A 13,108-nucleotide genomic window follows, 5' to 3' on the forward strand; every position below is an offset into this window, starting at 1 on the left:
GTCTCGCTCTCTCTCTCTCTCGCTGTCTCGCTCTCTCTCTCTCTCTCGCTGTCTCGCTCGCTCTCTCTCTCTCGCTGTCTCGCTCGCTCTCTCTCTCTCTCGCTGTCTCGCTCGCTCTCTCTCTCTCTCTCTCGCTGTCTCGCTCGCTCTCTCTCTCTCTCGCTGTCTCGCTCGCTCTCTCTCTCTCGCTGTCTCGCTCGCTCTCTCTCGCTCTCTCGCTGTCTCGCTCGCTCTCTCTCGCTGTCTCGCTGTCTCTCTCGCTGTCTCGCTCTCTCTCTCTCTCTCTCTGTCTGTCTCGCTCTCTCTCGCTGTCTCGCTCGCTCTCTCTCTCTCTCGCTCGCTCGCTCTCGCTGTCTCGCTCTCTCTGTCGCTGTCTCGCTCGCTCTCTCTCTCTCGCTGTCTCGCTCGCTCTCTCTCTCTCTCGCTGTCTCGCTCGCTCTCTCTCTCGCTGTCTCGCTCGCTCTCTCTCTCGCTCTCTCGCTCTCTCTCTCGCTGTCTCGCTCGCTCTCTCTCTCTGTCTCGCTCTCTCTGTCTCGCTCTCTCTGTCTCGCTCTCTCTGTCTCGCTCTCTCTGTCTCGCTCTCTCTGTCTCTCGCTCTCTCGCTCTGTCTCGCTCTCTCGCTCTCTCGCTCTCTCGCTCTCTCGCTCTCTCTCTCTGTCTCGCTCTCTCTCTCTCGCTGTCTCTCTCTCTCGCTCTCTCTCTCGCTGTCTCTCTCTCTCTGTCTCGCTGTCTCTCTCTCTGTCTCTCTGTCTGTCTCGCTCTCTCTGTCTCTCGCTCTCTCTCTCTCGCTCTCTCTCTCGCTGTCTCGCTCTCTCTCTCTCGCTGTCTCGCTCGCTCGCTCTCTCTCGCTGTCTCGCTGTCTCTCTCGCTGTCTCTCTCTCGCTGTCTCTCTCGCTGTCTCTCTCTCGCTGTCTCTCTCGCTGTCTCTCTCCTCGCTGTCTCTCTCGCTGTCTCTCTCCCGCTCTCTCTCTCCCTCGCTCTCTCTCCCGCTGTCTCGCTCTCTCTCCCGCTCTCTCTCTCTCTCGCTGTCCGCTCTCTCTTTCTCTCTCCCGCTCTCTCTCTCTCCCCGCTCTCTCTCTCCTGTCTCGCTCTCTCTCTCCTCGCTGTCTCTCTCTCTCTCTCCCGCTTCTCTCTAAAATCCCGCTCTCTCTATATCTCTCTCCCGCTCTCTCGCTTTTCTCTCTCTCCCCCTTCTCTTCTCTCTCTCTCCTGTCTAAAATCTCTCTCTCGCTGTCTCTCTCGCTCTCTCTCTCTCGCTGTCTCGCTCTCTTTTCTCTCTCGCTGCTCTTCTCGCTCTTGTCTCGCTCGCTCTCGCTCTTTCTCGCTCTCTTTCTCGCTGTCTCTCGCTCTCTTTCTCTCCCGCTCTTTCTCTCCCCGCTCTCTTTCTCTCCCGCTGTCTCTCTCTCTCTCGCTGTTTCTCTCTCTCTCTCTCTTGCTCTTTCTCTCTCGCTCTCTCTTTCTCTCTCCTCGCTCTTTCTCTCCCCTCGCTCTTTCTTCTCCCGCTCTTTCTCTCCCGCTCTTTCTCTTCCGCTGTTTCTCTCCCGCTCTCTTTCTCTTTCTCGCTCTTTCTCTCTCGCTTTCTCTCTCTCGCTTCTCTCTCTCGCTCTTTCTCGCTGTCGCTCTTTCTCTCTCGCTGTCTCTCTCGCTGTCGCTCTCTGTCTCTCGCTGTCGCGCTCTCCCGCTCTCTTTCTCTCCCGCTCTCTTTCTCTCCCGCTCTCTTTCTCTCCCGCTCTTTCTCTCCCGCTCTCTTTCTCTCTCGCTGTCTCGTTGTCTTTCACTCTCGCTGTCTCTCCCTCTTTCACTCTCGCTCTCTTTCACTCTCGCTGTCTCTCCCTCTTTCACTCTCGCTCTCTTTCTCTCTCTCGCTGTCTCTCCCTCTCTTCACTCTCGCTCTCTTTCTCTCTCGCTGTCTCTCCCTCTTGTCTCACTCTCGCTGTCTCTCTCTCGCTGTCTCCTCTTTCACTCTCGCTCTCTTTCTCTCTCTCGCTGTCTCTCTCTCTCTCTCTCTCGCTGTCTCTCGCTGTCTCTCTCGCTGTCTCTCTCTCGCTCTCTCTCGCTCTCTCTCTCGCTCTCTCGCTGTCTCTCTCTCGCTGTCTCTCTCGCTGTCTCTCTCTCGCTGTCTCTCTCTCGCTGTCTCTCTCTCTGCTCTCTCTCTCTCTGCTCTCTCTCGCTGTCTCTCTCTCGCTGTCTCGCTCTCTCTCTCGCTGTCTCTCTCTCTCTCGCTGTCTCTCTCTCGCTGTCTCGCTCTCTGTCTCTCTCTCTCGCTCTCTCGCTCTCCGCTCTCTCTCTCGCTGTCTCGCTCGCTCTCTCTCGCTGTCTCGCTCGCTCTCTCTCTCTCTCGCTGTCTCGCTCGCTCTCTCTCTCTCTCGCTGTCTCGCTCGCTCTCTCTCTCTCGCTGTCTCGCTCTCTCTCTCTCTCTCGCTGTCTCGCTCTCTCTCTCTCTCTCGCTGTCTCGCTCTCTCTCTCGCTGTCTCTCTCGCTGTCTCTCTCGCTCTCTCTCTCTCGCTGTCTCGCTCGCTCTCTCTCTCTCGCTGTCTCGCTCGCTCTCTCTCTCGCTGTCTCGCTCGCTCTCTCTCTCGCTGTCTCGCTCGCTCTCTCTCTCTCTCGCTGTCTCGCTCTGTCTCTCTCTCGCTGTCTCGCTCTCTCTCTCTCTCGCTGTCTCGCGCTCTCGCTCTCTCTCTCTCGCTCTCTCTCTCTCTCTCTCTCTCGCTGTCTCGCTCTCTCTCTCTCTCTCGCTGTCTCGCTCGCTCTCTCTCTCTCGCTGTCTCGCTCGCTCTCTCTCTCTCTCGCTGTCTCGCTCTCTCTCTCTCTCGCTGTCTCGCTCGCTCTCTCTCTCGCTCTCTCTCTCGCTGTCTCGCTCGCTCTCTCTCTCTCTCTCGCTGTCTCGCTCGCTCTCTCTCTCTCGCTGTCTCGCTCTCTCTCTCTCTCTCTCGCTGTCTCGCTCGCTCTCTTCTCTCTCTCGCTGTCTCGCTCGCTCTCTCTCTCTCTCTGTCTGTCTCGCTCTCTCTCTCTCGCTGTCTCGCTCGCTCTGTCTCGCTCTCTCTCTGTCTCGCTCTCGCTCTCTCTCTCTCTCGCTGTCTCGCTCGCTCTCTCTCTCGCTGTCTCGCTCGCTCTCTCTCTCTCTCTGTCTCGCTCTCTCTCTCTCGCTGTCTCGCTCGCTCTCTCTCTCTCTGTCTCGCTCGCTGTCTCTCGCTCTCTCGCTCTGTCTCTGTCTCTCGCTCTCTCGCTCTCTCTCTCTCTGTCTCGCTCTCTCTGTCTCGCTCTCTCTGTCTCTGTCTCGCTCTCTCTGTCTCGCTCTCTCTGTCTCGCTCTCTCTGTCTCGCTCTCTCTCTGTCTCGCTCTCTCTCTCTGTCTCGCTCTCTCTCTGTCTCGCGCTCTCTCTCTCTGTCTCTCTGTCTCTCGCTCTCTCTGTCTCTCGCTCTCTCTCTCTCGCTCTCTCTCTCGCTGTCTCGCTCTCTCTCTCGCTGTCTCGCTCGCTCTCTCTCTCTCTCGCTCTCTCTCTCGCTGTCTCTCTCGCTGTCTCTCTCGCTGTCTCTCTCGCTGTCTCTCTCGCTGTCTCTCTCGCTGTCTCTCTCGCTGTCTCTCTCGCTCTCTCTCTCTCTCGCTCTCTCTCTCGCTCTCTCTCCCGCTCTCTCTCCCGCTCTCTCTCCCGCTCTCTCTCCCGCTCTCGCTCTCTCTCCCGCTCTCTCTCTCTCTCTCTCTCCCGCTCTCTCTCTCTCTCCCGCTCTCTTTCTCTCTCCCGCTCTCTTTCTCTCTCCCGCTCTCTTTCTCTCTCCCGCTCTCTTTCTCTCTCCCGCTCTCTTTCTCTCTCCCGCTCTCTTTCTCTCTCCCGCTCTCTTTCTCTCTCGCTCTCTTTCTCTCTCCGCTCTCTTTCTCTCTCGCTCTCTTTCTCTCTCGCTCTTTCTCTCTCTCGCTCTTTCTCTCTCGCTCTTTCTCTCGCTCTCGCTCTCTTTCTCGCTCTCTCTTTCTCGCTCTCGCTTTTCTCGCTCTCTCGCTCTCTTTCTCTCCCGCTCTTTCTCTCCCGCTCTCTTTCTCTCCCGCTCTCTTTCTCTCTCGCTCTCTCGCTCTTTCTCTCTCTCTCGCTCTTTCTCTCTCGCTCTCTTTCTCGCTCTCTTTCTCTCCCGCTCTTTCTCTCCCGCTCTTTCTCTCCCGCTCTTTCTCTCCCGCTCTTTCTCTCCCGCTCTTTCTCTTCCGCTCTTTCTCTCCCGCTCTCTTTCTCTTTCGCTCTCTTTCGCTCTCTTTCGCTCTTTCGCTCTCTCTCTCGCGCTTTCTCTCTCGCGCTTTCTCTCTCGCTCTTTCTCGCTCGCTCTTTCTCTCTCGCTGTCGCTCTCTCGCTGTCGCTCTCTCGCTGTCGCGCTCTCCCGCTCTCTTTCTCTCCCGCTCTTTCTCTCCCGCTCTCTTTCTCTCTCGCTGTCTCGTTGTCTTTCACTCTCGCTGTCTCTCCCTCTTTCACTCTCGCTCTCTTTCTCTCTCGCTGTCTCTCCCTCTTTCACTCTCGCTCTCTTTCTCTCTCGCTGTCTCTCCCTCTTTCACTCTCGCTCTCTTTCTCTCTCGCTGTCTCTCCCTCTTTCACTCTCGCTCTCTTTCTCTCTCGCTGTCTCCCTCTTTCACTCTCGCTCTCTTTCTCTCTCGCTGTCTCTCCCTCTTTCACTCTCGCTCTCTTTCTCTCTCGCTGTCTCTCCCTCTTTCACTCTCGCTCTCTTTCTCTCTCGCTCTCTTGCCCTCTTTCACTCTTGCCCTCTTTCACTCTCGCTCTCTTGCCCTCTTTCACTCTCGCTCTCTTGCTCTCTCGCTGTCTTGCTCTCTCGCTGTCTTGCTCTCTCGCTGTCTTGCTGTCTTGCTCTCTTTCTTTGTCTCGCTCTCTCTGCTAAGCATTCAAAATGTGCAGAGTAAAAAGTACATCATTGTTTTTAGGAATGTAGTGAAGTAAAAGTAGTCAGAAATATAGTAACGTGCAGATACCCCCCCCAAAAAAACACTTTAGTAAAAATACTTGAAAATACTACTTAACTTCTTGCGTCGAGCCATCCCGGATCCGGGATCGTGCATACAGCCTCAAGCTCATTACCATAACGCAACGTTAACTATTCATGAAAATCGCAAATGAAATGAAATTAATATGCTAGCTCTCAAGCTTAGCCTTTTGTTAACAACACTGTCATCTTAGATTTTCAAAATATGCTTCTCAACCATAGCAAAACAAGCATTTGTGTAACAGCTAGCGCAGCTAGCATAGCATTTAGCGTTAGCATCAGCAGGCAACATTTTCACAAAAACCAGAAAATCATTCAAATAAAATCATTACCTTTTGAAGAACTTCAGATGTTTTCAATGAGGAGACTCTCAGTTAGATAGCAAATGCTCCGTTTTTCCTGAAAGATTATTTGTTTAGGAGAAATTGCTCCGTTTGGTGCGTCACGTTTGACTACCAAAAAAACCCGAAAATTCAGTCTTCAAAACGCCGAACTTTTTTCCAAATTAACTCCATAATATCGACTGAAACATGGTAAACGTTGTTTAGAATCAATCCTCAAGGTGTTTTTCACTTATCTCTTCATGATATATCGTTCGTTGAAAGCCTCCTCTCTCCTCTCAATCACTGGATGACTGCGTGCAGCTTGTAGATTACGCACCAATTTAGACAAAGGACACCGGGCGGACCCCTGGTAAATGTAGTCTCTTTTGGCCAATCTTCAAATGATATGCCTACAAATACGTCACAATGCTGCAGACACCTTGGAGAAACGATAGAAAGGGCAGGCTCATTCCCGGTGCATTCACAGCCATATAAGGAGACAATGGGAAACAGAGCTTCAAAAATTCTGCCCATTTCCTGGTTGAAGTTTCATCTTGGTTTCGCCTGTAGCATGAGTTAGGTGGCACGCACAGATAATATCTTTGCAGTTTTGGAAACCTTAGTGTTTTCTTTCCAAAGCTGCCAATTATATGCATAGTCGAGCATCTTTTCGTGACAAAATATTGCGCTTAAAACGGGCACGTTTTTTTATCCATAAATTAAAAGAGCGCCCCCTATATCCAAGAAGTTAAGTACTTTAAAGTACTTTAAACCTATGCACACACTCCACTAACAGACCACTGACACAGCCTGCTGGCCAGCATGGGGAACTACATATTAGAGTGAATAGCTTTTTGGGGTGGGTTTATATATCAACCAAGTCATTTTTTTATTTTATTTTACCTTTATTTAACTAGGCAAGTCAGTTAAGAACAAATTCTTATTTTCAATGACAGCCTAGGAACAGTGGGTTAACTGCCTGTTCAGGGGCAGAACGACAGATTTGTACCTTGTCGGCTTGGGGATTTGAACTTGCAACCTTTCGATTACTAGTCCAACGCTCTATCCACTAGGCTACCCTGCCGCCCCGGTATTTATTTTGGGTGTTTTTTCTCACCTCTCAATAGGATTAGAATTCCCAATCCCAGCCGTGAAACCTTTTAAACATTAATTGGTCTAGCACAATAAGTTACTGTGCTGCTCTGTCCATTCCCCTTACACACATCAACTAGTTTCATACTATCCCTGCCTGCCTGCATTTCACTGCAGAAAGGGACTCTTGGTCTTGGACAACAAAAAAACACCACAACAAAATAACTACATTGTGGAAATGTGGCAGACAGGCGACTCCCTAACGGTAGTGTTTTTGTGTGTTTTTGTAGGAAACAAGCATAGGTGGGTGCCGCTGATGATGGAGGTGAAGTCTGAGGGGCCCAGAGAACGCTCGGCCTCAAGGAACAACACCCGTCAGAACGAGGTGCCCAGGATGCCCCCCAACAGGAAGAACGACCTCCGAGGTGAGTGTCATCTCCCATCGCCAACCGGACCTCTTATGGCAGCCTATGCCCTTTGTAGTGCACTACATTTGACCTGTGTCCATAGGGGATTTACAAGTAGCTGCCAAAATAAAGGAAACACCAACAGTGTCTTACTAGGGCGTTGGCCACCACAAGCCGCCCGAACAGCTTCAATGCGCCTTGGCATAGATTCTACAAGCTTCTGTAACTATATTGGAGGGATGCGATGCCATTCTTCCGTGATGAATTCTATAAATGGGTTTTTGTTGATGGTGGTGGAAACCGCGGTCTCAGGCGCCGCTCCAGAATCTCCCTTAAGTGTTCAATTTGGCTGAGATCTGGTGACTGACAGACACACACACCAGGGTTCCTGTTTGAGAAATGTTGCACCAGAAAGATTTTAATTCCCTGTAACACATTATGGATTCCACCCACGGTGCTCAGAATCACATTAGATATTTGAATTAATCTTAACAGAAAAGTAATAAAGTAGAACACTTCTCATACCAACATAACAGGTTTTTATTGAAAAGCAAAACATTGCCTGTGGTCTTCATCCCTGGTATAAATCATGAATGAATATAATTTCAATTTAAAAACCTTTGTCCTAGAAGAATAAATCGCCTACGCAGTGTTAGGTTCTAATAGTAAGAGTAAAAACTCGACGGACACTTGCACTCACTGTATATAGACTTTCCTTTTTTTCTATTGTGTTATTGACTGTACGTTTGTTAATTCCATGTGTAGCACTGCTTTGCTTTATCTTGGCCAGGTCACAGGTGTAAATGAGAGCTTGTTCTCCACTGTCCTACCTGGTTAAATAAAGGTGAAATAAAAACTGTAAAAAATAAGAAGTTTTACCAAGTTTATTCTTCCCAGAGGATCAATACAGCTACATTAGACAAAATCCTTTTCACACAAGCACTGATATTTTACCCTTCCTCCTAGGCTGTCTCCTCCTACACATCTGAACAAGCACTGATATTTTACCCTTCCTCCTAGGCTGTCTCCTCCTACACATCTGAACAAGCACTGATATTTAACCCTTCCTCCTAGGCTGTCTCCTCCTACACATCTGAACAAGCACTGATATTTTACCCTTCCTCCTAGGCTGTCTCCTCCTACACATCTGAACAAGCACTGATATTTTACCTAGGCTGTCTCCTCCCTAGCCTTCCTCCTAGGCTGTCTCCTCCTACACATCTGAACAAGCACTGATATTTAACCCTTCCCCCTAGGCTGTCTCCTCCTACACATCTGAACAAGCACTGATATTTTACCCTTCCTCCTAGGCTGTCTCCTCCTACACATCTGAACAAGCACTGATATTTTACCCTTCCTCCTAGGCTGTCTCCTCCTACACATCTGAACAAGCACTGATATTTTACCCTTCCTCCTAGGCTGTCTCCTCCTACACATCTGAACAAGCAGTGATATTTTACCCTTCCTCCTAGGCTGTCTCCTCCTACACATCTGAACAAGCACTGATATTTTACCCTTCCTCCTAGGCTGTCTCCTCCTACACATCTGAACAAGCACTGATATTTTACCCTTCCTCCTAGGCTGTCTCCTCCTACACATCTGAACAAGCACTGATATTTTACCCTTCCTCCTAGGCTGTCTCCTCCTACACATCTGAACAGCCGACGTAAACTCAGCAAAAAAAGAAACATCCCTTTTCAGGACCCTGTCTTTCAAAGATAATTTGTAAAAATCCAAATAACTTCACAGATCTACATTATAAAGGGTTTAGACACCGTTTCCCATGCTTGTTCAATGAACCATAAACAATGAATGAACATGCACCTGTCCATGAGGAGGAGATGCACTGCAGTACTTAATGCAGCTTGTGGCCACACCAGATACGGACTGTTACTTTTGATTTTGACTCCCCCCTTTGTTCAGGGACACATTATTCCATTTCTGTTAGTCACATGTCTGTGGAACCTGTTCAGTCTGTCTGTTGTTGAATCTTATGTTCATACAAATATTTACACATGTTACGTTTTCTGAAAATAAACGTTGACAGTGAGCGAACATTTCTTTTTTATCTTGACTGCTAGGCAGGTCACTTAGTGATACGGGCCTGATACGCGCCGTAAACTGTTATTTCTCCCTTTGTGCACGGGGACATTGTCATACTGAAACAGGAAAGGGCCTTCCTCAAACTGTTGCCACAAAGTTGAAAGCACAGAATTGTCTAGTATGTAATTGTATGCTATAGTGTTACGTTTTTTTAAGGGGCCTAGCTGAACCATGAAAAACAGCCACATACCATTATTCCTTCTCTGCCAAACTTTACAGTTGTCACTATGCATTCGGGCAGGTAGCTTTCCCAGATACGTCCGTCAGACTGCCAGATGGTGAAGCGTGATTCACCACTCCAGAGAACTCATTTCCACTGATCCAGAGTCCAATGGTGGCGAGCTTTACACCACTCCAGCCGACACTTGGCATTGCGCATGATGATCTTCGGTTTGTGTGAGGCTGCTCAGCCATGGAAACTCATTTCCTGAAGCTTCTGACGAACAGTTATTGTGTTGACGTTGCTTCCAGAGGCAGTTTGGAACTCTGTAGTGAGTGTTGCAACCGAGGACAGAAGATTCTTACGTGCTCCAGCACTCTGTGGTCCCATTCTGTGAGCTGTTGTTGCCCCACTTAACAATAACAGCACTTACAGTTGACCAGTGCAGTTCAAGCAGGTCAGAAATTTGACAAACTGACGTGTTGGAAATGTGGCATCCTATGACGGTGCCATGATGAAAGGCACTGAGCTTTTCAGTAAAGGCCATTCTACTGCCAATGTTTGTCTATGGCGATTGCATGGCTTTGTCTTTGATTTCAAACACCTTTTAGCAATGTGTGCCTGAAATAGCTGAAATCACATATATTTTTGTATATTTTATGTTCTCAGACTGGTACAGAGAGAAGTCCGAGCGTGAATGGAGTGACGACCATGATGAGGTGTCCAGCATGAGGAGCGAGGGTGCTCCCTTCCGTGCCGGGTTCCGGGGTCGTGGCAGGGGCCGGGGACGAGGCAGAGGCTCCAGAGGTAAGCAAAAAAAATAATTATCATCTCCCCCAAAAAATGCATTACCATGCAAATGGTCAAAGTCATATCATATTGTAACTATACTGAACAAAATTATAAACGCAACATGCAACAATTGTCGCAGTTCATTTAAGGAAGTTAGTCAATAGAAATAGAGGCCCTAATTTCACATGACTGGGCATGGGTGCAGCCATGGGTGGGCCTTGAAGACCGGTTGGATGTACTGCCAAAATCTCTAAAACGACATTGGAGACAGTTTATGGTAGCGAAATTAACATTAAATTCTCTGGAACAGCTCTGGTGGACATGGCTCTGGTGGACATTCCTGCAGTCAGCATGCCAATCGCACGCTCTGTGGCATTGTGCTGTGTGACAAAACTGCTCATTTTAAAGTGGCCTTTTATTGTCCCAAGCACAAGGTGCATCTGTGTAATAATTATGCTGTTCGGCTTCACAAATTTTTTGCACAAAATGAGATGAGCTTTTTGTGTGTATGGAACATTTCTGGGGTGTTTTATTTCAGCTCATGTGACCAACACTTTACATGTTGTGTTTCTATTTGTATTCAGTTTAGTTGGATACAGTCGACTCACATCTACTGAACTGTTCAGTGCAATTCACCTGTCTCCATTCTCTTGTATTTTTACCTACATGATAACCTAGATCTCAATGAAATCTAAGATCTTAATGATTGAATACAAGGAATGTCCTAAGCTATAGCATTTTTCAGGAGTACACTGTAGAAAGTAACACATTACCCTAAAGATTTCAAACTCCATTTGAGGGGTCCAATTCAGTCCTTTATTTGAACAAACCTACATCTTCGCTGGTGTGGCGCTATAGGTCCGAAGTATTTTTTTGCTATTTTCACAGCGGCAGCCATGAGCGTAATATTTGGTGGTGGCACGAAAGGGCTGGGTTTTGAGTAGTAACTCAATTATAAGTGTGACGAGGGCTTGGCCATTCACTGGCCAATCAAGGCTTTCCATTGCTTAATACTGCATGTGGTTATCTTAACTTCAATAGGTTATTGACAATCTATGCGTTTTCATAAACTCCAATCTGAATTGGGGCACAGAGTTCTTGTCCTTGTGGATTGACACTACAGTTTATTAAATGGCATGGGCTACAGTAAAGAATAATAGCAACAGTAAAAGAGCCAGTACACAAGCCAAGTGACCCAGCCTATCTCCTGTGATTACCTTTTAGTTAGCATTCTTTGTTTTAGCCGAGGCCAGTGTGTGTCCTTCAGAAATCACACACTCTTGGTTAACACAATTGTCAAGCCATACAGTGTGCTGTGCCATTCCTGCTCTATGAGAATCAGCCTCATTAAACTACCTCAACTGGAATCCTACCGGTCTGCCATCTGTGCCCTTACAAGCACCTGGGAGAGGATATTTAACCTTTTATTTAACTAGGCAAGTCAGTTAAGAACAAATTCTTATTTACAAAGACAGCCTACCCCTGCCAAACCCTAACCTGGATGACACTGGGCCAATAGTGCGCTGCCCTATGGGACTCCCAATCATGGCCTGTTGTGATAAAGTCTGTAATTGAACCAGGGTCTGTAGTGACGCATCTAGCACTGAGATGCAGTGTCCGCTGCGCCACTCGGGAGCCCAGATATACAGTCCAGCAGGTCCTCCTCCACGACATTGTGGTCCAATTGAGATGGATCTTAAGTGCTTTTCCCCGGTGCAAGGTGCAAGACTACTACGTGAGTGAGGCTTTCACACATCCAGCAGTTCGTTCGACGCATCAGACACGGCCACCACAGCATCTACAAGATTGCGAGGTAGGCTATGTGAGCCATACACGGCATACTTCACCACACCATAGCACAGCACCGTATGATGTAAATGGTCAAGAAGAGGAGTGGTATTTTCATCATGAAGGAGCGGCAAAGATGACCCCCTTCACCTTGTCACATGCAACCTCATCCACTCGCCAGGTTCAATGGGATGCTGGCTCAGAGAGGGATCAGAGCCATCACCGGAGGGTATGGGTTAGAATCCCAGCTAGCCCACAGCCTGCAGAGAAAAAGAGAACACATGGAGGTCAGCAGAGAAGCCCCCACACCCTACCCTTACCGGGAACACAGGAAGCTGCCAACAGCTTTCCAAGCAGAGCTAGAGGAGATCCGGAAAGAGAACGAGAAGCTGCGTATATCAATCAAATGGATTTATAAAGACCTTCTTACATCAGCTGATGTCACAAAGTGCTGTACAGAAACCCAGCCTAAAACCTCAAACAGCAAGCAATGCATGTGTAGAAGCATGGTGGCTAGGAAAAACTTCCTAGAAAGGCCAAAACCAAGGAAGAAACCTAGAGGAACCAGGCTATGAGGAGTGGCCAGTCTGGCTGTGCTGGGTGACGATTATAATAGAACATGGCCAAGATGTTCAAATGTTCATAGATGACCAGTAGGGTCAAATAATAATAATCACAGTGGTTGTCGAGGGTGCAACAGGTCAGCACTTCAGGAGTGAATGTCAGCTTTTCAGAGCCGATCATTCAGAGTATATCTACCGCTCCTGCTGTCTCTAGAGAGTTGAAAACAGCAGGTCTGAGACAGGTAGCACATCCAGTGAACAGGTCAGGGTTCCATAGCTGCAGGCAGAACAGTTGAAACTGGAACAGCAGCATGGCCAGGTGGGCTGGGGACAGCAAGGAGTCATCAGGCCAGGTAGTCCTGAGGCATGGTCCTAGGACTCAGGTCCTCAGAGAGAAAGAGAGAGAATTAGAGAAAGCATACTTAAATTCACACAGGACACCGGATATCTCAACTAGCCGTAGAGCGAGAGTTCGCAGAGGTTCATGGCGTTAAACAGGAAATGGGGAAGCTTGTGGATAAGGTCTGCAGCCAGCTATACCCCACCAAAGTCTACTCCGCAACAGTCTGGCCCCAATGTATGAATTGAGTCCGTTTTCCCAGTCCACCTCATTCCCCCAGTTGAGCTAGAGGAAGACCTCAGCGAGGAGTACGATGAGTTAGAGCAGCCAGCGTAAGAACAAGTAATAGACCTTCTGGATGAGATGAGTGAGCTCAGTCATGAGGGATCAGGCTTCTTCTGCTGCTGCTAAGCAGAGTAGACCGGCATCGGTAGTCAAGTATTCAGGCAACCCTCCATGAGAGGCTACACCTTCGCCATGTCTCAGAGTCAAGTTACCACCCTGATGGGGACTGTAGCCTACCTCCTCACCAGGCCAGTGTTGCACCTTCACACTTTTCGGCACCAT

The 13,108-nt window shown here is 48.9% G+C and overlaps 1 protein-coding gene across 3 annotated transcripts in view; it reads left to right on the plus strand.

Moving 5' to 3' along the window:
• The window catches only part of LOC112218362 (la-related protein 1-like), a 104,782-nt gene that overhangs the window by 50,371 nt on the left and 41,303 nt on the right, over window positions 1-13,108 (plus strand). For all 3 annotated transcript variants that reach the window (XM_042301352.1, XM_042301353.1, XM_042301354.1), the window contains 2 exons: window positions 6,679-6,813; window positions 9,728-9,865. In XM_042301352.1, the coding sequence (XP_042157286.1) occupies window positions 6,679-6,813; window positions 9,728-9,865 (273 nt within the window). The remainder of the gene's footprint in view (window positions 1-6,678; window positions 6,814-9,727; window positions 9,866-13,108) is intronic.

Source organism: Oncorhynchus tshawytscha, linkage group LG19, assembly GCF_018296145.1.
Source record: "Oncorhynchus tshawytscha isolate Ot180627B linkage group LG19, Otsh_v2.0, whole genome shotgun sequence".
Lineage (NCBI taxonomy): Eukaryota > Metazoa > Chordata > Actinopteri > Salmoniformes > Salmonidae > Oncorhynchus > Oncorhynchus tshawytscha.